This window comes from Thalassophryne amazonica, chromosome 19, assembly GCF_902500255.1.
Source record: "Thalassophryne amazonica chromosome 19, fThaAma1.1, whole genome shotgun sequence".
In the NCBI taxonomy this organism is placed as follows: domain Eukaryota; kingdom Metazoa; phylum Chordata; class Actinopteri; order Batrachoidiformes; family Batrachoididae; genus Thalassophryne; species Thalassophryne amazonica.
The window spans coordinates 37,968,266-37,994,957 of NC_047121.1; the positions used below are offsets into that span (position 1 = coordinate 37,968,266).

Here is a 26,692-nt window from a genome sequence, read left to right on the forward strand (position 1 = left end):
CACTGACCTACATTTGCTGGGAAAATTAGTCCATTTGCTCAGTAATGAGGAAAACACTTACCTACACAGGTCAAGAGATGCTCGTTTGCTATCGTTGATACACCTTGGAATGGAACGGACACCTGTTAAAGATTAGTGGCCTTCACCTATTCACTTTGGAAAAACAGGTCAGGTGGTTAGTGACTACATAAATGTGAATATGTGAACAAGCTAATAGATGGTCATTATAATAATGTTAGTGAAGCATGTTTAGGTGGAGAAGGTTAGTTTGCCTTGATCTAATTTTTGGGGGGGAATATATGCATTTTTAGTGGTTCACTAATGATGTACAATCATCTAATTTTTGGGGGGGAATATATGCATTTTTAGTGGTTCACTAATGATGTACAATCATCTAATTTTTGGGGGGGAATATATGCATTTTTAGTGGTTCACTAATGATGTACAATCAAAGGTTTTAGCATGTTGTGTTTTATATTAGTCTGATACTGGTTGTGTCACTACATTTGTTGTGTTTTTAAACATTATAAAAAATTTAAATTGTAAGAAATTTATTTTTTGGGGGGGTGGTAGAGCAGCCCCAGGCCACCCCGTTTTTATGGCGTTTCTCCGCCTATGAATTCAACATAAGTTCGCTGGTAACAGCAGAGAAATTTAAATCACAACAGTTGTCAAAAGTCGGAGTAGGAGGAGTACACAACAGCATCTCTCCTCCCTCTGCTCCTCTGTTGCGGAGGAAGTTGGAGTCTTGTGCTGGGAGTTTTGTTTTGTTTTTTTGGATAGAGGCGGTCTGTGTGAGCTGCTGCTCGCCGGCGGAGATGACCTGAAAAACGAATGACGATTAAGTGTCGCGCCGCTCCAACTTTCACGGGAATAAACCCGAACGAAGACTCAATATGCGCCGACGGACAACTTTATTTCACGAATAGGTCAGCTGCTGGGATAAAATGTCAGTATGGCAAATGTTAAAGTTGCCATTCGAGTCCGCCCTCTGAACGCAAGGTAAGTTTCAAAACGTTCCCTTATATCGGATAGCTAATGAAGCAAGTTTCATATACATTTGACACTTTTATTGCGACAGCTTTCTGTCTCACGTCTGAAGCGCGAGTCGAGACTTTTGAGTTTTTGCTTCAGGCTGTGACAAATTGCTAAAACCACGCCTAACATTGTTATCGTTTAATATGTTTGTATTTAATACTTTATTTTCCAGTCAGCAGTTGAGTCTGAGCAGAAAGCTACATTATGGCAGCTAGTAAGCTAACTGGTTCAAACAAGTGGAGACATGGTGAATGATAACTGTCGTCAAAGACAACGTCCTCAGCTGTTACATCCATTCATAAGCTTTATTTATTACGAACTATACTGTATAAAGGCAACAGGCAGATGTAAAAAAAAGCTACTCGTTTCTACAAGTTTCTTTGAGGGAGATGAATTAAAAATAAATAAAATCAAAAACTTGAATTTTTATGAAAATTTTGTTTTTGTGCATTGCTGTACATCATTATACAACATTCTATCAATTACCATTGCTTTTGTGACATGAAAAACAAAGCTGTTCCTAGTATTTTTCAAAAGTGGTTGACTGACATAAAGTTTTTAGACACTAGGGCAGCATTTTCTTGTTTTCCCGCCTATAATACAGAACAATTTTTTTGTTTTGTTTTTAAATATCAGATGATGCACAAAATAGCTGTATGTGAACGTTTATTTAACATTGCTACTGTTTGAATTTCTCAAGTACAGTTTTTGTACATTGTTTCAAGGCCGTGGCTATTCGTATGGCGGCCGTGTCCATAACTCTCATTTGGCTATTCGCACGGCAAGACTCTGGTGGCAAAACTTAGACCTACTTGTATAAACAAACATACTGCATTCAAGATGTCTTAACGCCTTTAATATTTTTCGATTGTGATTTTTTTTTTTTTTAATTCGGCCGTGTCCATCCATAACTCTCATTTCACTATTCGCACAGCAAGACTCTTGTGGCAAAAGGCCGACCCTATTCAAACGGCAGCCGTGTCCATAACTCGCATTTAATGCAGTATGTTTGTTTATACAAGTAGTTCCAAGTTTTGCCACCAGAGTCTTGCCGTGCGAATAGCCAAATGAGAGTTATGGACACGGCGTCCATGCGAATAGCCACTTCCTTGTTTCAAAGCACCCATTCCCATTGTGTTAAGGCACCAATCTGCATGAAAATTCAGTAAGGTATATCTTATATATTATATTCCAGTTCTAAGGTGGAACTATGCCAGTATACAAAGGTATATCTAAAAAGGAAGAGTAAACTGACACAACGGGAAGTCCGAGCACCATTTCACAGAAGTCACACTGACTCGAAAGTAAAGGCACCTTGCCTTGACACTTGCATGAATTTGATCCCTGCGCTGGCACACAGTTCATTGTGTCATTAGATGGTGCGCTTGAAAAGCCATCCTGACACTTGCACAAATTTGATCCTCACACTGGTACGCAATCTTGCGTGCCAATGGGAAACTGTGCGAGGTCCTGCGCGCAATGACACGCAGTGTTTCCAAATTGGTTGTGCAACGTTCACAACTAGTTCATGCAAGTGGCATGAAATTTTGCCAGAAATTTTGAACATTTCAAAATTGTCTTTGCGCATTGGCACACAGCCTCACATAATTTACAACAGTTTATGACGAGTTTACCCATTGGCACGCAAGATTGCATGCCAGTGCGGGGATCGAATTTGTGCAAGTGTTAAGGTGGCTTCAGTTCCTTCGGCTGCTCCCTTGTTTTTTCCTCAGGGTCGCCACAGCATGTTGAATTTGTGCAAGTTTTACTCTGGATGCCCTTCCTGACGCAACTACACATTACATGGAGAAATGTGACAGGAGTGGGGTTTGAACCGGGAACCTTCTGCACTGACTGCAAATGTTTTTTTTTTTTTAACTTGATCCCATAAGAGTTTTTTTCTTTTTAGACTTCGAGAATAAAGTTGTAATATTATGAATATAAAGTCATAATTTTATGAAAAAAAAAAAAAAAACTTGGAATATTGTGAGAATAAAGTTGTAATTTTATGAGAAAAAAACTTGTAATATTACGAGAATAAAATCATAATTTTACAAGAATAAAGATGTCATTTTATGAGAGAAAATCTGTGCATCTCAAAATGAGATCTGTGGAGCACTTTAAGTTGTACTTCACTATAGGTTTTACAAATCAGGAAATACTTCATTTTTTGGCCCATCTGCACCACATTATCATTAGTATCAGAACTTTGAAAAGAATATGCAAGAAAATGTGTCTATTCCGGAGGAAGAACCACACGGTCTTCACCTGTAGCTTCCGAAATCGCCTCTTTCGTGGAGGAGGAGATGGCCAGAACTGGTGTCGTGGGGTTGTAGGGCTTGACGCCAGGGGATACAATTCCTGGCGGGGTTAACTAGTTTGGCATGACACTGGCAGTTCTCGTTTCTCGTATAAATACAACTTTATTCTTATAATATTATGACTTTATTCTCGTAATATTACAAGTTTTTCTCATAATATTACAGTTTTTTTTCTTGAAGTCTAAAAAACCTCAATGTGGCCATCGTAAAGTGCAGATACTGGCCGACACTGATTATCTCAACAAGCATTTAATGCAGGGGTGGGTAATTAGTTTTCCCAAGGGGCCATATGAGTAACAGAAAATATTATGGCGTGCTGGACCAGTATACTGAACTCAATTCTGTTCTATATTAATTTTATCTCTATAGTAAGTCCCTTCGGCTGCTCCCTTGTTTTTACTCGGGGTCCCCACAGCAGAACCAAGGTGGATTATTTTATCTATATAAAAAGCTGTAAATTGTATTGTTTTGATTTGATAAGTTGCGACTATGATTCAGCAATGAAAAAAGTGAAGTAGGGTTAGGAAACACACCAACATTGTATCATTCATTCTATCAAAATTCCACAAAATAATAGTGAACAAACCTTTTTTTCAAAGATCAGCATTCAGCCAAATTCATACAAAATGTTATTATCATTCTGCTTTTAGTCTACCCACCTAATTTGCTGTTTTTCAGTTCTTTTTTCTTCTTTTTTTTAACGGCCAAATCATAAGCTGCTCACTATCTGCCTTTTCATAGAAACACTTTTGCAATCACGTCCTAGGATTTAAGGTAAATCAAGGTGGCGACAGCTAAAAAAACAGCAAATTGTTCTGCTGAGCAAGATTATATTTCAGTCACTAACCGTTGCTGCTCTTTTCTAATGCAGCATCATGTTATAGAAATACTTCAGCATGCACACGATTTAAATATTTCAGGATAAACACATTTTAAGGGGACATCTTTTCTATAGCTTCTACATCATTCAATACCAATTAAAATCTATTAGCCTAAATGAAAGAAACTTTTTGCAAGACTTTTTTGTGAGCTTTTATTTGCTGCCGTTTTCACACATCTACATCCAGTAGGTTTAATCCTTTTGGTAGCCCAGTTGACATTGTAGCAACGGAGAACGTTAATCCCTGAAACAGTAAAGTTGTATGCACACGTACATACATAAGTAAACTGGAATAAAAGACGCCTTCAGATTAAAAGCAACACTGTTTTATTTCATGCGCGATGTGTAAACATTCACGTTTAATTTGTAATTTCTAAATAGTCTCACACAAGATGGTCAAAGACGGCCTAAGAGCCGGATGTGGCACGGGGGCCGTACAATGCCCAGGTCTGATTTAATGTGATCAGCTGTTCAATTAATTTGTGTACCATTAATAATGATCCAACTCTTTGGTTTTATTTGTAAATTATGCCCCAAGTGAATGGTAACATTCAGGCAACCAACCGGTCTATTCCCACATCTCAAAATTAACTGCAGTCAGGTGAAACATGGACATTCCCCTTTCTCCAGGTACTAGGGTCCTCAACACTGAGGTACCTCTGCGCTGAATCATACACAGAGAAACACACCACAGGTCCAAAATGTCAAAGATGACACTTCCTCACAATGCAAATGCTTCTACTCATCTTATTCTCCCTCGATGACTCCTCATTTGACACAGTCATTCTCGGGGTACCCAAGAATTCTCTGAAGACACCTGGTACCAAATATATCCAGATGTCACCTGGTTAGCGTCAAAGTCTCACAATCATACAGCAAGATAAGTAGCACCCCTAAAGACTTAGACCTCATGACTCCATAAGCTCTTCTCAGGTGGCTTTCGATCTCAAAGGCCGAGGTACCCAGACATATGAATGTCACTGACAATATAAGTGACTGTCTCTACAAGTTCAGTGCTTTCACCGCATACAAATACACTTCTGATGGCCAAGTCCAGGAAGTCATTAAAAGTCTGAATCTTAGTCTTGATCCAGGACAATCAGAAACCCAGAGACTTAGATTTCTCACTCAGCTTCTCAAACGCTGCAATCAGAGAATCTATTGATTCCGCAAAGATCACCACATCATCTGCAAAGTCGAGGTCAATAAACCTTTCCTTGCCAACAAAAACACCTAAGTTGCTGGTTTCCACAACCTTTCCCAACACCCAGTCCATACAAACATTGAGCAGTGTAGGAGCCAGAACACACCCTTGAAGAATGCCAGTTTTCACTGGGACAGACTCAGAGTCTCTGCCTCCACTCTGTACTGTGCAGCACTCAGAGTATCTCTGTATAGGCTGGCTAGGATGCCCAGTAACTACTTGGGGATTCCATATATTCTCAGGATGTCCCAGAGAACAGTTCGTTAAATTATGCCCCCCCCCCAAAAAAAAACCCAAACACATAAAAAATAAAAATAGTGTCGTTGCATAACAAGCTAAAGTTAACAGAATCCATTTTTTAATTTAAAAAAAAGGACCATTTGCATATCTTGTCCTGAATCTGGTTCATAATGACTTACTGTAGTCATTAATAAGACAAGTCTGATGATTTAAGTCACTTCAACTGGTAACGATCATTGAGATTTGGCATTGGTTATGTTTGTGTTTAATGAGGACTCAACTACAGCCCCTGGCAAAAATTATGGAATCACCGGCCTCGGAGTTGTTTAATTTTGTAGAAAAAAAGCAGATCACAGACATGACACAAACTAAAGTCATTTCAAATGGCAACTTTCTGGCTTTAAGAAACACTATAAGAAATCAGGAAAAAAAATTGTGGCAGTCAGTAACGGTTACTTTTTTAGACTAAGCAGAGGGAAAAAAATATGGAATCACTCAATTCTGAGGAAAAAATTATGGAATCATGAAAAACAAAAGAACGCTCCAACACATCACTAGTATTTTGTTGCACCACCTCTGGCTTTTATAACAGCTTGCAGTCTCTGAGGCATGGACTTAATGAGTGACAAACAGTACTCTTCATCAATCTGGCTCCAACTTTCTCTGATTGCTGTTGCCAGATCAGCTTTGCAGGTTGGAGCCTTGACATGCAGCCCCATATCATCAGTGACTGTGGAAATTTACATGTTCTCTTCAGGCAGTCATCTTTATAAATCGCACTGGAATGGCACCAAACAAAAGTTCCAGCATCATCACCTTGCCCAATGCAGATTCGAGATTCATCACTGAATATGACTTTCATCCAGTCATCCACAGTCCACGATTGCTTTTCCTTAGCCCATTGTAACCTTGTTTTTTCTATTTAGGTGTTAATGATGGCTTTCGTTTAGCTTTTCTGTATGTAAATCCCATTTCCTTTAGGCAGTTTCTTACAGTTCGGTCACAGACGTTGACTCCAGTTTCCTCCCATTCGTTCCTCATTTGTTTTGTTGTGCATTTTCGATTTTTGAGACATATTGCTTTAAGTTTTCTGTCTTGACGCTTTGATGTCTTCCTTGGTCTACCAGTATGTTTGCCTTTAACAACCTTCCCATGTTGTTTGTATCTGGTCCAGAGTTTAGACACAACTGACTGTGAACAACCAACATCTTTTGCAACACTGCGTGATGATTTACCCTCTTTTAAGAGTTTGATAATCCTCTCCTTTGTTTCAATTGACATCTCTCGTGTTGGAGCCATGATTCAGGTCAGTCCACTTGGTGCAACAGCTCTCCAAGGTGTGATCACTCCTTTTTAGATGCAGACTAATGAGCAGATCTGATTTGATGCACGTGTTAGTTTTGGGGATGAAAATTTACAGGGTGATTCCATAATTTATTCCTCAGAATTGAGTGAGTCCATATTTTTTTCCCTCTGCTTGGTCTAAAAAAGTAACCGTTACTGACTGCCACAATTTTTTTTCTTGATTTCTTGTAGTGTTTCTTAAAGCCAGAAAGTTGCCATTTGAAATGACTTTAGTTTTGTGTCATGTCTGTGATCTGCTTTTTTTCTACAAAATTAAACAACTGAATGAACATCCTCCGAGGCCGGTGATTCCATAATTTTTGCCAGGGGTTGTACTATTGAGGTGATTAACTTTGGTTCAGTGTATATGGAAAAAAGTTTCTGCTCATTTTATGGTGTTGTGAATTTATCTATTTATGTATTTATTTTGAGTATCAAAACATCATGGACGTGTAAAGTTGCCTTTGTTCCATTGGAAGCAACCCTTTGCAATAAAAGGCAACAGCACTGAATAACAGGTCTGTCGGGTCTGGGGCTATACTCGTATAGTTGAATTGCATTCACTGATTGCAGGACATCTACTGATGTACAAAATCGAAAGGCCGCAACAGCAGCATAACAAAGGATTATTCAAGCAATGTCAGTCCAGACAGACAATGATTCTTTCATCGGGGCTTCCTCCTGCTTTGCATAACAAAGGCAGTTCTTATACCTAATATTCACTGGTATGCAGTTCTGCTTCTGATTTCTGCTTTTGACAGTGAGCTTTTTCCTTTTAATTTATTTACTTATGTATTTGAAAAAGCACTTGCTGTGTTCCTGAGATATCATCAACATCAGCCCGGTCTGCTGTATTCCTCATTCAACCTGGCATAGAAGTACTGTATGTTTCTCTTCGATTTAGTCGACTAGTGCTCTTCAGTGAGCCCCTCTGAAAAGCAGGCAGCCTCCCACATGTGGAAGAAACATGCCAGCCAGATTGTGAAATTTCTCACATCTCTGTCAAAATAGAGTTTCAGGCGTATTTTCGGTTTCCGTCCCCCAGCGCCTCTTCTTCATACTGGATAGATTCTAAGATTGAAAACTGGTGGTTTGGGTTGGGCCACTGCTGGGGTTGGGGAAAATGAGAACAGTGTGGTGAGGCACAGTGCGAGCTGACAATTTCAACAGCCTCCTCATGTGCCCTGAACCCACCACGGAGACGGAGCGTTTGCACTGGAGCAACATTTGCAATCATTATCGCTTCAAGGGGTCGAAATCCTTTCAGCTCCGTGTTGTGGTTGCCTCCGGTTTCACTTGCATTGCATCAGATGAGCTTTGTCCAGCTGCTGAAGTGCACACACAGCTGAACTGACCTTGTTTTACACACACACACACACACACACACACACACACACACACACACACACACACACACACACACACACACACACACACACACACACACACACACACACACACACACACACACACACACACACACATGTGCAAGGACACACAGCGCTTCCTCACTCTTAACTTTGTGGCGGCGACCCAAACTGCTTCATCAGAGGAAGTCTCTGGAGTGCGTCAGGGCCTGTTTTCATTTGAATCTCAACCGGTCAGCGGTACGCACAATGCGATTTCATGGCTCACATGGAAACACACACAAAGATTCATTGTTGTGATGGCCTCAAGTCAAGGGAAACATGCCTAAATTTGTCTGGACTCTCTCTCAAGTACATCAATAACAACAAAAGGGGTTTAAAACCAGTCTGAATCTAGCTGTTGGGTGATTATACAGTAAGAACAGCTTCTCTGTTTCAGACATGTAGACAATGACGAAGATTCATTATGTCTCTTAAGGTCTTCTATCTCCAGTGGAAAAATGTGCTAATATCTTCTCTTTCTCCTCATCAAAATTCATTGCGTTTACTTTGTTTTCCTAACACCGTTAACCGAAGCCATTTGTTTTCTTCTGGCCTACAGGGAGAGCGTGCAAGGAGCAAGGCTAGCTGTTCAGGTCCAGGATAAGTTTGTGAGGATCCGAAATGTGAAGGTGAGTATACAGCTGCAATTTTTTTTATTGTTTAGGTTTGGTGAATTATCAGTTTGTGTCTAATGGTCCTGTTACACCTTGACGATTTAGCTAGCGTATGCCGACATATTTAAAATTTGGTGAATACGCTGGTGTACGTCTAATATGTTATGGGTACGTTTTGTATAAGTTAACAGCACGTTGAAGCACACTGGTATATATCGTAGTACGGTGAGGTTGTTGCAAAATTTTGTGCATATTTTTGTCACGTGCCTGAGTATGGCTCATACTTCCTGCATACGTGGGCCATAAGTTGTAGGGAAATTATGCGATTGTTGACACGTTGCTTATAAGTCGAAATACGTCGAGATAATGTCTAGTGTATCCAAAACCTGTTTCTAACCTTTGAGTAACTTGCATTGAACCTGTGCATAACTTATCTCTAACGCATATTGACATATGTAGAAGTATTTGACGTGTTCTGGACGTCCACAGAGCTTATTGAATGTGTCAGCTACTGTATAATGGTGTATTAGCAGTATTTTTGATATGTCGGCATACGCTAGCTAAATTGTCATAGTGTTACAGCTGCATAACTTATTCAATGTAGCCAGCGTATTCGCCAAATTTTTCATGTCAGCATATGTTGGCTAAATTGTCAAGGTGAACAGGCCCTTTAAACTCCAGAAAACAGTCAAAAAAAGAATTCCTAATACTGTTCAAATATCATTTCAAATGAGTTGTTTTCTCCAACCAAAAGCCCAAAACCCCAAAGTGTTCAGATCGATTATGGGAAGGGTTGATGATGCTTTTCTACTGACTTGCGACACTATAATTCATTAATTGTTTCAGCACTGGACGGGTATTTCAGTGTGCAGTTGTCTCGCCTTCTTCTTTGTCTTTTGGCTGTTCCCGTTAGGGGTCGCCACAGCAGATCAATCGTTTCCATCTCACCCTGTCCTCTGTATCTTCCTCTGTCACACCAACCACCTGCATGTCCTCTCTCAGCACATCCATGAACCTCCTCTTTGGTCTCCCTCTTCTCCTCCTGCCTGGTGGCTCCATCCTCAGCATCCTTCTCCCTATATACCCTGGGTCCCTCCTCTGCACATGTCCAAACCATCTCAATCTCGCCTCTCTGACTTTGTCTCCAAACCGTCCCACCTGAGCTGTCCCTCTGTTATGTTCATTCCTAATCTTGTCCATTCTTGTCACTCCCAAAGAGAATCTCAACATCTTCAGCTCTGCCACCTCCAGCTCTGCCTCCTGTCTTTTTGTTAGTGCCACTGTCTCTAAACCATACAACATAGCTGGTCTCACTACTGTTTTGTAAACTTTCCCCTTCACTCTTGCTGATATTCTTCGGTCACAAATCACTCCTGCCACCTTTCTCCACCCACTCCACCCTGCCTGCACTCTCTTCTTCACCTCTCTACCACACTGTCCATTACTTTGAACAGTTGACCCCAAATATTTAAACTCATCTACTTTCACCACTTCTACTCCTTGTAACTGCACTATTCCACTGGGCTCCCTCTCATTCACACACATGTACTCAGTCTTGCTTCTACTGACTTTCATTCCCCTTCTCTCCAAAGCATATCTCCACTTCTCCAGACTAGACTCAACTTGCTCTCTACTCTCACTACAGATCACAATGTCATCTGCAGACATCATAGTCCATGGGGACTCCTGTCTGATCTCATCTGTCAACCTGTCCATCACCACTGTAAACAAGAAAGGACTCAGAGCTGATCCTTGGTGTAATCCCACCTCCACCAGTCTGTCATTCCGACTGCGCATCTCACCGCTGTCACACTATTCTTGTACATGTCCTGCACTACCCTAACATACTTCTCTGCCACTCCAGACTTCCTCATACAATGCCACAACTCTTCTCTTGGCACCCTATCATAAGCTTTTTCTAAGTCCACAAACACACAATGTAACTCTTTCTGTCCTTCTCTGTACTTTTCCAACAGTATTCTCAGAGCAAACATTGCATCTGTAGTGCTCTTTCTCGGCATGAAACCATATTGCTGCTCACAGATCTTCACCTGTTTTCTAAGCCTAGCTTCTACTACTCTTTCCCATAACTTCATGCTGTGGCTGATCAGCTTTATGCCTCTGTAGTTACTGCAGCTCTGCACATCACCCTTGTTCTTGAAAATAGGAACCAGCACACTTCGTCTCCACTCCTCAGGCATCCTCTCACTTTCCAAGATTTTATTAAACAATTTGGTTAGAAACTCTACTGCCATCTCTCCTAGACATTTCCATGCCTCCATTGGAATGTCATCTGGACCAACTGCCTTTCCACTCTTCATCCTCTTCATAGCAGCCCTCACTTCTTCCTTGCTAATCTCTTTTACTTCCTGATTTACTCTCACCACATCATCCAGCCTTTTCTCTCGCTCATTTTCTTTATTCATCAACTCTTCAAAATATTCCCTCCACCTTCTCAGCACATTACCATGTGCATCTTTTACCACCCTAACCTGCTGCACATCCTTTCCAGCTCTGTCCCTTTGTCTGGCCAATCGGTACAAGTCCTTTTCTCCTTCCTTACTGTTCAACTTCTTGTACGGCTCGCAATATGCCTTTTCCTTTGCTTTCGCCACTTCTCTTCTCGCCTTACGCCGCATCTCCTTGTACTCCTGTCTACTTTCTTCATCTCTCCGACTATCCCAAAACATTTTCGCCAACCTCTTTCTCCTTATGCTTTCCTGGATCTCTTCATTCCACCACCAAGTCTCCTTGTCGTCCTTCCACTGTCCAGATGTTGTACCCAGTACTGCCCTAGCTGTCTCCCTCACCACATCTGCAGTACTTTTCCAGCTGTCCAAAATTGCTTCCCCTCCAACTAGTGCTTCTCTCACCTGCTCGCTAAATTTCACACAAGTCTTCCTCCTTCAGCTTCCACCATCTCATCCTTTGTTAAGCTCTCACTCTCTTCATCTTCTTTACCTCTAAAGTCATCCTACAAACAACCATCCTATGCTGTCTAGTGACACTCTCTCCTGCTACCACCTTACAGTCTGTGATTTCTTTTAGCTTGCATCTCCTATAAAGAATGTAGTCCACCTGTGTGCACCTTCCTCCACTCTTATATGTTACCCTGTGCTCCTCCCTTTTCTTAAAGTAGGTATTCACCACAGCCATTTCCATCCTTTTTGCAAAATCACCTACCATCTGTCCTTCCCCATTCCTATCCTTGATACCATATCTACCCATTACTTCCTCATCACCTCTGTTCCCTTCACCAACATGCCCATTGAAGTCTGCTCCTATCACCACTCTTTCATGCTTGGGCACACTCTCCACCACCTCATCTAACACACTCCAGAAATCTCCTTTCTCCTTTTAAGGTGGCAGTAATTAAACCATTACTTAAAAGCCATCACTTGACCCAGCTATCTTAGCTAATTATAGGCCAATCTCCAACCTTCCTTTTCTCTCAAAAATTCTTGAAAGGGTAGTTGTAAACCAGCTAACTGATCATCTGCAGAGGAATGGTCTATTTGAAGAGTTTCAGTCAGGTTTTAGAATTCGTCATAGTACAGAAACAGCATTAGTGAAGGTTACAAATGATCTTCTTATGGCCTCAGACAGTGGACTCATCTCTGTGCTTGTTCTGTTAGACCTCAGTGCTGCTTTTGATACTGTTGACCATAAAATTTTATTACAGAGATTAGAGCATGCCATAGGTATTAAAGGCACTGCGCTGCAGTGGTTTGAATCATATTTATCTAATAGATTACAATTTGTTCATGTAAATGGGGAATCTTCTTCACAGACTAAGGTTAATTATGGAGTTCCACAAGGTTCTGTGCTAGGACCAATTTTATTCACTTTATACATGCTTCCCTTAGGCAGTATTATTAGACGGCATTGCTTAAATTTTCATTGTTACGCAGATGATACCCAGCTTTATCTATCCATGAAGCCAGAGGACACACACCAATTAGCTAAACTGCAGGATTGTCTTACAGACATAAAGACATGGATGACCTCTAATTTCCTGCTTTTAAACTCAGATAAAACTGAAGTTATTGTACTTGGCCCCACAAATCTTAGAAACATGGTGTCTAACCAGATCCTTACTCTGGATGGCATTACCCTGACCTCTAGTAATACTGTGAGAAATCTTGGAGTCATTTTTGATCAGGATATGTCATTCAATGCGCATATTAAACAAATATGTAGGACTGCTTTTTTGCATTTACGCAATATCTCTAAAATTAGAAAGGTCTTGTCTCAGAGTGACGCTGAAAAACTAATTCATGCATTTATTTCCTCTAGGCTGGACTATTGTAATTCATTATTATCAGGTTGTCCTAAAAGTTCCCTGAAAAGCCTTCAGTTAATTCAAAATGCTGCAGCTAGAGTACTGACGGGGACTAGAAGGAGAGAGCATATCTCACCCATATTGGCCTCTCTTCATTGGCTTCCTGTTAATTCTAGAATAGAATTTAAAATTCTTCTTCTTACTTATAAGGTTTTGAATAATCAGGTCCCATCTTATCTTAGGGACCTCATAGTACCATATCACCCCAATAGAGCGCTTCGCTCTCAGACTGCAGGCTTACTTGTAGTTCCTAGGGTTTGTAAGAGTAGAATGGGAGGCAGAGCCTTCAGCTTTCAGGCTCCTCTCCTGTGGAACCAGCTCCCAATTCAGATCAGGGAGACAGACACCCTCTCTACTTTTAAGATTAGGCTTAAAACTTTCCTTTTTGCTAAAGCTTATAGTTAGGGCTGGATCAGGTGACCCTGAACCATCCCTTAGTTATGCTGCTATAGACTTAGACTGCTGGGGGGTTCCCATGATGCACTGAGTGTTTCTTTCTCTTTTTGCTCTGTATGCACCACTCTGCATTTAATCATTAGTGATTGATCTCTGCTCCCCTCCACAGCATGTCTTTTTCCTGGTTCTCTCCATCCGCCCCAACCAGTCCCAGCAGAAGACTGCCCCTCCCTGAGCCTGGTTCTGCTGGAGGTTTCTTCCTGTTAAAAGGGAGTTTTTCCTTCCCACTGTTGCCAAGTGCTTGCTCACAGGGGGTCGTTTTGACCGTTGGGGTTTTTACGTAATTATTGTATGGCCTTGCCTTACAATATAAAGCGCCTTGGGGCAACTGTTTGTTGTGATTTGGCGCTATATAAATAAAATTGATTGAGTGATTGATCGATTCATCTCACAGCCTACCTGTGGGGCATATGCACTGATGATATTCATCATCACCCCTTCAATTTCCAACTTCACACTCATCACCCTGTCAGACACTCGCTTAACCTTCAACACACTTTTAACATACTCTTTCTTTAAAATGACCCCAACACCATTTCTCTTCCTGTCCTCACCATGGTACAACAACTTGTACCCACCGCCGATGCTCCTGCTCTTACTTCCCTTCCACTTGGTCTCTTGCACACACAATATGTCTACCTATCTCCTCTCCATCATATCAGCCAGCTCTCTCCCTTTACCAGTCATACTACCAACATTCAAAGTCCCCACTCTCATTTCCACCCTTCTAGTTTTCTTCTTCTCCCGCTGTTCGTGGCAACGTTTTCCTCCTCTTCTTCGTCGTCTATCACATAGTTTTACCTAATATTGTGACCGTCTGTAAGTCAGGAGTAATATTTGGATAATTTAGATGTTTAGAGAAACAATATGATTTAACTTTTGTTTGTTGGATTCAGCATGTTGAGTTCAGCCATAAACATAGAGGCATAAAATAAAGAGACTCAGGCTCTTCTTGTCAAACATGCACTCCGAACTCGGACATTCCACAAAGATCAGTGTAATAACACCAACCAACATAAAGGCATCAAAATCTCTAATATTATGCTTTAGGTGAAACTTTGGAGCTTCAGAACCTTTCAGAAATGCACGTTTTGTGTGATATGTGTTCTTTTCTTGGTGTAAAAGGCTAAATTTCACTTCTTTTTTTATTTTCAGACAGCCTCTCTGCATTTGGAAATAATTATTACACGAGTTTCATTCTCCTATAGGATGACCCTTTAGTGTGTCTGTGTGTCTGGCAGTGCATTTATAATCATAACTCAGAAGAATTATTGCTCCTGCTGACTTAACATTTCAGGCATGGTAGGATGCCCCTTTGGCTGTCTCGATTCTACTGCTGATCAGGATGCTATTCCCATTCTAGTCAGGATCTCCATGCTAAAATTTTTCTTTCTTTCTTTTTTATTGATTTATTTATTTAGGAAATACATCCGATTTACAAATTATTCATTTTGGACACATTTTCGTCAGTGATATACTCACGGTAACGGTGAGATGTGTAACTACGTGAAATGATGTGCTCAAATGATATCCTGATGCGTTTGACAGGATAACCTTCCATAGATTTAGCTGTGTCTCCACCGCAGTGAAACACAATGACACTTTGTGCACATTTCAAAGAAAGCAAAGCGCAAATATGTCTTTAAAAAGTCACTCATGGGTGTGCTGCTGCTTTTTGCTGAGCTGCCACCACACAATGTAACAAAGCAAGACGACATACACTGTTCTTCTCCTTTTTAACCCCAACTTAGACTTGCCGCACAAAAAAGTGAACCAGCTGCTTGCCACATCTGTCACTGATATCTCGAAAAGATGGGGATGGGGATGGGGATATGCATAGCAGACGTCTTATACTAGTGTTGCAATAATACCACAAACTGTTATAGACCCCTAGTTACAAGATTAAGATGCCTTGGCATGGGTACAAATTTGATCCACGCACTGGTACGCAATCTGCCATAGAGGAGAGTAAACTCGTTGTAAACTGTGCACGGCTTTGTGCAAGTGCGCAAAGAAAATTTTAAAATGTTCAAAAAAGTCTGTCACGCATTAATTATGTGAACTTCACGTGAACATTGCGCAATCAATTCAAAAACACTATGTGAGTGCCAGTGACTGCGTCAGCGCACCATATCACAGCGCAGCTCATGTGATCAATTATAAGATGTTAAATCTATCATAAACATACTTCTACAGCTACTCATAAGAAGGAATGAACATGCAACTGTTTTACCAAGCCATTACAATGTAAACAATACAAATAATTACCTTTCAGACTATTCCAATTGCATTCTCCACCTCATGAAGCGAGAGAGAGAGAGAGAGAGTGTATCTGCAACTGTAACGGTCCTCTGTGATTCCGGAAGTGATTAGAGGTGTTTTCATCAGCCAAACTCTGAGAGAAAATGATTAATCTGCTACAAAATAATTATTTTATATACACAGTGTCCACCAGCACAAAGCACGGCATCCAGCTGGGAACACAGCGGGTGGCATTATCACGACAAGGTGCGCAGGAGTGCGGAGCCAAAATGCGCATGTCAAGGCACCTTTACATGTTTCATGTGTACGAGGACTTTTAACATGTAAATGTACAGTATACAGAGCAGACTGTGGGGGAGAAGGCAGTTAAAAATGATGGGACAGAGAGGAACCACATATGGGCTCCTTCTGTAGTGGAAAAGGATCAAGAATTCAAGACTCTTGTGAGTCTCATGGGAATAATTATTTATGGAAAGTGGGACATTTGGAGAATATAAGACATCTGAGAAGCAAAAATATTATAGGTTTTAAATGACAGAAACATAAAGTTCTGAAGGAACATGGAACACAAACTACAAAGACTCGCGAAACAGATGCAAATTTTTATAAAGTATGAAAGATAAAGAATGAGCTTTTACAACTGGAGCGCTAACTTGACAAGCTGTCAACCTTTATCCTTTATGTGTTGACGCTTTGATTGCTTGCGACCCATGTTGTGTGTGGCTAAAGCCTGACACTACATGGCCTTTGTCAAAGGAGACTTAGGGTTTTAAATTGTCAGGCGAGTCAATTGGCTGGCACAAATTGAGGCCCAAAGCTTCGTGTTGCCCATTGATGTGGCTAAAAGTGGTTTTTGAAGGGCTGGAATAACAAGAGGTTCCGCTTCTCTCTTACTTATTAGGATCAACCTGCCACTGAAATTCCCATAACAAAGATCAAATCCACACATGCTACTGCTGTGGTGCTTTTGTTATTGAACATGCATTTACAAAATGAGCATGTTATCTCATGAACACAAGCATTTTTATTAAAGATCCAATAAAGTCTGATAGCAGGAACATTTCTGAAACCCCAGTGGTTAACGGCAGGTCTGTGCTCCCAAGTGTCCTTGTCAATCACAGATCGGCAACCATGTGCCTTGAAGAGTGAACAGGATTTCATTTCAACTGATTGCCTTCTTGTTGCTAATGGAAGAAGAAGGATTTAAGAAAATTAGTGTATACGTATATCAGAAGCTATTTACAACCCTTGAACAAAAATAACTTCTACAATTCACTGAATGGCAAATATTAGACATCTGACACTGGACTTGATCAGGGCAGACTTTGAAAGCAAGGAGTGTATAAGAAGCCAGAATAGGTCTCTAAGGTAAATGCAGTGATTTGAAAGATATGTTTATGTGCTCTGCAGTTGTGTGCTTCAATTGTTGTGCCTGCACAGGTCCACATTCTGCTGACATCTCTTTCCACAACCCAAGAGTCTCTCACAGTAAGCAGAAAGTTGGCTAACAATAATGCACCCAACCTAATAAAGAACCGGAGGAGGAGTGATTGCATTGCTAATGAATGGAAAGAGCTTACTGGCAATTTCACACATTGCAGTCCATAAATAAAAGTTGTTGTTTGGCTTGTAACAGTGGAATATTTTGTACCTGTGTAAGATTGGCTTTTTATTCTCTTCCAATGTTATAAAATATTTAAGTACGTACATGCTGTTGCTACACTGTGGTTTTTGGTATACAGTGTACTACAGCTGAAGTACAGTATATTATTACACCAGCACCACAGAGTTAAATTTGTTGCTTATGGCACCTTCACACATAACACGAAGTTGGACGAAAGAAGCAGGAACCACCCGAAAAACTGGGGGGGGAACAAAATGAAATGGGGACCGCAAAACATTCCACCTGCTGTCGGGAGGGACACGCAGTCGAACAAGATGAACGATACCGTGGCAACGGTTTTGTGCATGCTTGTGCATGTGCATGATCACAGTGCGAGCACCTGAAAAGTGTGACACCACATCGCACTGCTGCTATGGGGAAAAGAAAAAAAAAAAACACACACACCAAAGAAAAAAACGCTGCAATTTCTAATATTTAATTCCTCATAACGAGTGAATAAAAGTATGAGCCTTCTTTTCCTATGTATATGACCCATGGTCATAGACATATAGTCATGAACTCACATGAATGAAGCCATGTGCTCTTATCATGTCCATATCTGCCGGTGCTGCGTGTCCAGTGAGCGGCACACCGAAGGACACCGTGTCTTGTGTACCATAGCTGACGTGGTGGATGTGACATTCAGATCGCAAGCTGAGCGCACACATGATCAGACGGTTCATTTCACATAGGACAGCCTGCCAGTATGTGTGCTGACATGGTCCCTCCCGCCCGTTGCAAAGGTGATATGTGTTTTTATGTATTTCCACGTGAGGACAGCATTCCCATGCATGCGCCTCATGGAAGAGTGTTGTCAGGTCAGATCCTTCATGGCACAGTATGTGTTGTCCAGGTGTGACTTGTGGGTCCACAAGATCTCAACAGCAGTGGCTGGCGCAGACACTCCACCCCCCCTTCCCCTGTTCGATGCAAGTCAAAGCGGCAGAACACATATCTGCCATCAACATATAACATACCACAGCAATGCACGTGTGGCTGGGCTCTCATGACATGCTGATCATTGTTTTATTATAATTATTTATAGTTCTTTGTAATTTAACACGCTGTGTTCACCCTGTCAGTGTCAGCTGTGAAAGTGAGTATGAGCTGGACATGCCCCATATCTACGAAGCAAAGCCATCACGCATTAATGAGCTCAGGCTGTTGTCCTCATTGATTGTATGACCGTGTGTCACGTACCTGTCCGCTCAATGGCCACGGTGACCACGGGTCGAGCGTTTTTTATTTGTAACTCTGTAGTGCCGGCATGCGTGCACTGCTCTGTGGTGATCCCACCTATAGAGGGACATGCACTAATATGACATGTTCTGACATGCCGGTCAACTGTGCGAGCGAGCCTGTCACATCCATCAACTTGCGTGGACACACAGCGCTGAAATGATCATAATGTCCCATTTTGTGTAATGGGATGGAATGTGATACATGACGTCCAGTCATGGACATGACAGGCCGTCCAGATGTGCAGAGTACGCTGGACTGTTGGAGCATTTTCCACCTCGGCCGCATATCCACAGTGTTAGATTGTGGTTTGGGGGTGGGGGAGCACAAATGACACACTGGTAGTGTTGCTGAGGGGCGCACACGCCATGTCATTTGTGTGGCGGGGGGGAGACACTGCATTCATTTTAATTGTTGCTTGGGAGGGGCACGGCAACTTTCGGCCTCTGGTGTGAAGGCTGCCTTGATGGTGTCATTCAGACATGGCCGGTGATATTGTGCAGCTGCTCAGTCGTGGCACGATATGTCCAACCCGCGTACGACATGCCGTTCAAATGCTCCGAACACAATCAGATGGCAGTGCGACCTCATCTTGCCCGCCGTTCGAATGGGTTTCCGGCACAAGTGGCACGCAAATATAGAGTGCATGTGCCGTGCCCGAATGAATGTGGCGACTGCTGTATGAGATGTTCGAGTGCGGCTCTGATTTTCCACGAGTGCCATTTGTCTCCTTCTTTGTGCGCCTTTTTGCCTCAATCGTGTTATGCGTAAAGGGGCTCTTATTATTGTGTTTGGCAGGCGAAGCAATTATACAATAACTCTGTTCTTCCTGTGGTGTGATGATGATGATAACTACTTATTTATTTATGTTCATATTAAAACTAAATTGCATTTTAAGTTTGATACAGAAGTACGCTTTTTTGTAATTCAGTGATGGCATAATATGTCCTTCAGTAATTTGCAACAATTTCACTATGTTTGAGTTATACAATTATGACCTTGAGTTTAATCTTTCAAGGTCACCCAAGGTTAAAGGTCATGTGCCCTGAACAAATAAGATAAATGATTTCATAGTCACATTCAATAGTAACCATTGACATATACAGTTTCATTTTATATAGTCATTCTGGACATTACTTTGATATTTTATTGCTGGGCCAAAAGTTCGACCTTGGCTTGTGATGTTGATGTTTTTTTCTCCTCACAATTTCACTGTAGTATGTATAGCTTTAAAATGTGCTTTAACAACATTATGGCTATATGCATATGAAGCGCGCGTGATTCAGGCACACTAATTGACGCGATGTCTACCGCTACGAGCACTATACCACCGATAAATTTAGAGAAAATACCAAAATAATCATCTCTCTTTTAGACATGTAGCATCTGCCCCATGGAACACATGACTTACTTGCTTAGGGAGAAACATGGCTGGAATAATGTCCGGAACTCCTGATGCTGAATACTTGGCCCAGCTTCACCAACAAAGTGCTTGGAATAGATGTATTTGTCCTTCTTGACATGTTTGTGAGAGAAATTTGGTCAACCACAAGCACAACTCGAGTCCACTGCTTGTACTTCTCAGTGGTTTCAAAGATGGGATAAAGTTTACTCCTTCCATGTAATCTTTTGCGTGTATCTTGAATCCTGTCCCAGTGAGATCAAAGGTTCTGCTACTAACCTATAAAATTATTCATGGACTGGCACCTCCCTACCTAGCTGACCTAATTAAACCTTACGTACCGGCCCAGGCTTTACGTTCTCAGGGTGCAGGACTACTTTGTGTCCCTAGGATGAATAAGAAATCTGCGGGTCACAGAGCTTTCTCTTATCGTGCCCCTGTTCTGTGGAATGATCTCCCTGCGTCAATAAAACAGTCATATTCTGTGGAGACTTTCAAGTCCAGACTTAAGACGCACTTCTTTTCCCTTTCATATGGCTAGCATACTGGTACAGTTTTGTTTTATGGTTTTTACTCTTTTAATTCATGTTATTAGTAATTTGAGCGGGCCGCGGCCTCAACTTTACCTAAATTCTGGGTCTTTTAGTGAAGTTTAGGGCTAGTGGCCAGCGATCACGTTAGTATTTCTCTGTTTTTCTTGTTGATTAATGCTGGCAAATTATACAGTATTTTTTGTCTTTCTGATGCCTGATTCTGTTTTTTCTCTGTTTAAGGTGCAGCTCCGTCCAGAAATGGGAGTTGTATTTGTGTTGGCGACCCTCCTGTCCTTTGCACCAACAGCAATTCTTGTATATTCGTCCGTGAATTGTTATGTGAATTGTTTCTGTAATTTGTTTGTAGCATGGCCCAAGCAGAGGGTCACCCCTTTGAGTATGGTCTGCTTGAGGTTTCTTCCTCAGAGGGCGTTATTCCTTACCACTGTTTCTCTGGGGGTTGATAAGGTTAGACCTCACCTGTGTGAAGCGCCTTGAGGCAACTCTGTTGTGATTTGGCGCTATACGAGGTCTGTTAGAAAACTATCCGACCTTTTTATTTTTTGCAAAAACTATATGGATTTGAATCATGTGCACTTGCATCAGCCAAGCTTGAACCTTCGTGCGCATGCGTGAGTTTTTTCACGCCTGTCAGTTGCGTTATTCGCCTGTGAGCACGCTTTGAGTGAGCAGTGGTCTTCCCCCCTTGTCAGATTTTCATTGCGAGGAAAATGTCTGAACAATTTGGAGCTTTGCTGCATCAAATTTTTCCAGAAACTGTGAGAGACAGCCAGCTGGAAACCATTCGGAAGATTCAGACGGCTTTCAGGGACGATTCTATGGGGATCACACAGATTAAGGAGTGTTACAACCGGTTTAAAGACGGCGCACAGTGGCGGAGGGCGCGCCATACTCCGAGCAGTGATCGACAGGCTGAAACGACCAGATCATTTCCAAAGTGAACGCTGTGTTGATCCGGGACGTTGTCTGACTACTACAGAAATGGCAGAAAATGTGGACATAGCACTTTTTCGGCACATTCCACTGTTACAGGAGTTTTTGTCATGGAAAGAGGAGCGGAGGAATTCGCCACGGAGCCGCTAATGGCGTGGGACAAAAGCACCTCCGTGTTGGTCTCACAGGACATGTTGTAACATGTAACTCTTGCACCATTCGGAAGATTCAGACGGCTTTCGGTGGCTTTTCAGTCGTGTGACTATCTGAGAAATTGTGGACGAGCTAGACATGCTACAACATGTCCTGTGAGGCTTCATCACGGCATTGCTTTTTGTTTTCCGCGGCTCCGTCCCGACGCGCGAATTCCTCCGCACGTCTTTTCATGACAAAAACTCCTGTAACAGTGGAATGTGCCGTAAAAGTGCTATGTCCACATCTTCTGCCATTTCTGCAGTAGTCAGACGACGTCCTGGATCAACACAGCATTCACTTTGGAAATGATCTGGTCGTTTCAGCCTGTCGCTCGGAGCGCGGCGCGCCCTTCGCCATTGTGCGTCATCTTTAAACTGGTTGTAACACTCCTTAATCTGTGTGATCCCCATAGAATCGTCCCTGAAAGCCATCTGAATCTTCCGAATGGTTTCCACCTGGCTATCTCTCACAGTTTCTGGAAAAATTTGATGTAGCAAAGCTCCAAATCGTTCAGACATTTTCCTCACAATGAAAATTTGCCGAGGGGGGTGGACCACTGCTCACTCAAAGCCTGCTCACAGGCGAATGACACAAACCGACAGGCGTGAAAAAACTCACACATGCACACGAAGGTTCAAGCTTGGCTGATGCAAGTGCACGTGATTCAAATCCATATAGTTTTTGCAAAAAATAATAAGGACGGATAGTTTTTTAACAGACCTCGTATAAAGGAAATAAATTGAAACTGAATTGCTCCGAGTCTGGCACAGGCCATAGCTACGGTGCTTTGTTGCCACCGTTTTTGGTTTGAAGGGCTATTCCACGGAAAATAAAAAGAAAAAGCCAACTTGGTCCTTTTAGATGGAGTTCAGTGCAGGCTTCACCTCCATCAGCCATGATGCAGCGCTAGCTAACGTTAGCTGTCTGTTTGTAAACAGAGACAGAGGTGCGTGCCAGGGGGAAGGGCGGCAGCGGCCGCCTCCGGTCTGTCTGTCAAGAATTCTCATAACCCGCTCATGCCGTAGGTACGGTATAAGGGAAAATTTTAGTGGTTTTGATACCGTGGCTTTTTCATACCGCGGTATACCGTGAAACCGGTTATCAGCCGTGTGTGTGTGTGTATATGTGGATGCATAGGACAGAAAAGAATACATTACCACAGATGGGTGTAAAAAACAGGATGATAGACTTTATATCCCTTAAATTTCTGTTTCTCTCCCTGAAGCTGGATGGACGTGTAGATGGAGCAGTAGATTCCAGGGAGAAGCTTCTAGAGTTTTGCTTTGACTACTGCTACTGGTCGGTGGACCCTGCTGATCCTCACTATGCCTCACAAGAAGAGGTAATGTATGATGAACTGCAATATCCATCCATCCATCCCTGCTTACTCCAGTTAAGGGTCACGAGGGCCTGGAGCCTATTTCAATATCCAGCTACAGCTATTATTCTAATTATTCTAGATGATATTCCAGTTCAAACAATGGCTAAAAGTGTTCGTTAAACAATATGTTACAAGTTGTCATTGAGTCTCAAGCCCTGTTTATCTTGAATCTTTCTGTGTTTTGTGATTTACACTTTTGGATATCTTGGTGTGTTGTATGTACAGTACATATATACGAGTACATACATCTTCAACCGCTTATCCGATATCAGGCCACGGGGGCAAAAGCTCCAGCAGGGGACCCCAAACCTCCCTTCCCTGGCCACAAGTCCCAGGTGTGTTGTACATATTACATAAATACATAGCTAATCAGACAGAAACGTTGTTTTTATAGCATAGTCTTTTTAGTGCTGTCTTTATTTATCCATCGGATAGACCTAGTAAACTGGCATTGTCCACCTGGTGCAGATTCTCATTGGCACATACCCTATCTATCGTTTGCAAACTGTCTACCTATTATTTAAAAGTAAGCTGTCTTTTATGCACACTTGATAAATGGTGGCCATAGAAAATGTGGCCAATCAATGCTATGCAAAAACAACCACTGTGCGATACACAAGTCACATTATGTCATTTTATGCACACTTGATAAATGGTGGCCATAGAGAATGTGGCTTCTCAGCCAGTTTCTACACATTAATGCATGTGAAATTATATTACAGTTTGAGTGATAAATCAGTGACCAAAGTTTCCCTCATTTCTTTAAATGTGTGCATGAGAAAGGTAAGCACAGCCAAAAAAGTATACTTTTACAGTCACTCCCCAACTTATCCAGTAAACTCTATGCTTTCTGGCCCAGGATTCTCACAAAAGACATTTCTGGACTATTTTCTGCATTGCAAATTTTGCAAAAATGTCCTTACAAACTCACGTATGCAGTTAAAGAACTGAAGGCCCCCATAGTCATCATGGGTAGGATTAGACAAACCATTGCTGATTATCAAATATTCTGAGAAAATGTACTTTTTAAGCTTCCTGTTCTGAGATGTATTGTGTTTTTTCACTTTGATTTTAGTGCCTTCTGCCCTTGGGAATGCAGGCCCAGGTTGTCCCTTTGAAAATGAGCTGAAGGTGTAAATCCTTCAAGGTTTGAAAAACTGCCAGTATTAAGTTTTACTGGTTACTCTTTCCAACACAGTGATGCCAGCATTGCCGTCTTTCATGTTTTTCAAACTGTGGTTGCCACTTTTAATGTTTTTCTCCGTCAAGCTCCCTTTTCTTGGTAAAATAAAAGCAAAACTCGACGGCATAAAGTGAGGGCAGCTGTAGGACGCAACGAAGACGAGGTAGCTCAACAGCTGAATGACATTACCGAACCAGCCCATTTCAAATAGGAGAGATGTCAGTGACTCTTGACACAAAATGAGCATTGGCTTTTCGACAGTCATGGGGTTGTCACATCTCCTCACCATCATGAAATGTACAACGCCTGAATAACATGACTGAATCGGCTACCTCCAGTGGCAAAATAACCAGTACCTATTGGAATACAATATTTTTATGTAATTTCCAGTACCGTTTTATGATTATCTGTTCAGTCATCCAGACGCTAGGCATAAATCAGTGCTATGCAAAAACAACCACTGTGCGATACACAAGTCACAAAAAACATGGTCCTTGTAGACAAAACACAACACAAGGGGTGTGTGACCGGTGTTGTATGTTTTTATACCGATCACCACTGAGGGAATAGGATATCATCTCCATCTGTTACCCAGAAGTCTCTTTGGCTCAAACACAGCATGGTTCGAGTCGCCTCACTTTTTGTGTCCCTGCTGTGATTGGGTGATTAGATATCGTTGTGTTGCTTTGATCGGAGGGTGTTGCTGAAACATCAGAAGGCCTCCAGATGAACAGGAAGTGGTGCCTAATTCTGTTGCAGGAAATCTCATAAATACTTAGTTCCATAGATTTTCCATTGTAGAACACAGTGTTTTATCTTTTTAGTAATTTCATCATCACATTTTCTTTGTTTAAAGCACCACTCTTTATTTTCAGTCCACTTTTCCATCCTTTGTGGATGGGCTTCCCTCCTGTGACTGCTTGTCTCTCGTCCTGTCAGAGTTGTCTTTGTGCATGTTTTGAGAAAGACAAGCATGTGGTGACGTCCTACACGGACAACGCAGCACTTCCTCTGTTCGTTTTCCCTTTGCTCTGGTCTTCGCTGCCTGTGTCTTCTGCACACTTGTGTCCAGTCACAGTGGCCTGGTAGCCTCTAGCATTCCTCTGTTGACCCGGGGTGGGCGAGATGACACAAATGAAGAACAGAACTGCTGGATTTAAAGGAGTCATTTTGCCTAAAAGCTTTTTTTTTCTCAGTCTGCCTTTTACAGTTAAATATGGTTGGGGTCCCTTAAACGTCCATAATTGTATGAACATGCATGTAGAAACTCCCCTGCTACAAGCAAAAGAAAAGCCAGAGATTGCCATTGTTTTTTTTTTTTTAACTTCTGTGACATATATTATATGGATGGGAATCTCAAGGCCTTTCAAGATTTGATTCAGTTATGATTCAGAGAGCTGTGATGCCATTAAAAAGTTATTCTATGCATAATTTCTTTTTTCTTACTGTGTGACTACTTGCTAATGCCCTTACTGTTATATCTAGGGGTGTGAAATGTCCTCAGAAAAGCGGAAAATTGCATTTTTAATCATTACATTTCGTGTAAAAAATTAATTTCCACGTAAAACATTTATGTATATAAAAAAATATGTTGCTTAGTTTCCAATGTGGAAATATTGCGAAGCGAATGCAGTTGCAGTTTGCTCTGGAACATTCCGGATTTTAAGACCAATATAAAGGCTTTCAGTTGTTCCACCTACCCTGTTGTCCGCACTTTTAGGGATTAAAGTTCTCTGTCACTACGACAGATTTCCGTTAATTGGGCTGCCAATAGACAGCGTTCGCGCTGACGCAAAATCAAGGCTAAACACAAGATATAAAATTTACCATAGTCCTGGGGCACATGCGCACCATGTTCAAAACATTCAAAAATCAATTTTTAGAATAATGTCTTTTTTGTTTTTCTCCTTACTGCCATCAGCGAGTCTCTGTCTCTGGTCCTCTGTCTTTCTCTGGGTTTTACAAACATATTTGTACAATTTTATTTTCTTTCAAAGTCTGCTTTGAGTGTCTGTGTGAGTGTCCTCACTGT

At 41.6% G+C, this 26,692-nt stretch overlaps 1 protein-coding gene across 2 annotated transcripts in view; it reads left to right on the top strand.

The window, feature by feature from the left end:
• Positions 1-748: 748 nt before the first annotated feature.
• Positions 749-26,692, top strand: part of stard9 (StAR-related lipid transfer (START) domain containing 9) — an 85,189-nt gene continuing 59,245 nt past the window's right edge. For both annotated transcript variants that reach the window (XM_034194851.1, XM_034194852.1), the window contains exons 1-3: positions 749-1,002; positions 8,996-9,065; positions 23,322-23,438. In XM_034194851.1, coding sequence (XP_034050742.1) covers positions 956-1,002; positions 8,996-9,065; positions 23,322-23,438 — 234 coding nt within the window. In that variant the 5' untranslated portion in view covers positions 749-955. The remainder of the gene's footprint in view (positions 1,003-8,995; positions 9,066-23,321; positions 23,439-26,692) is intronic.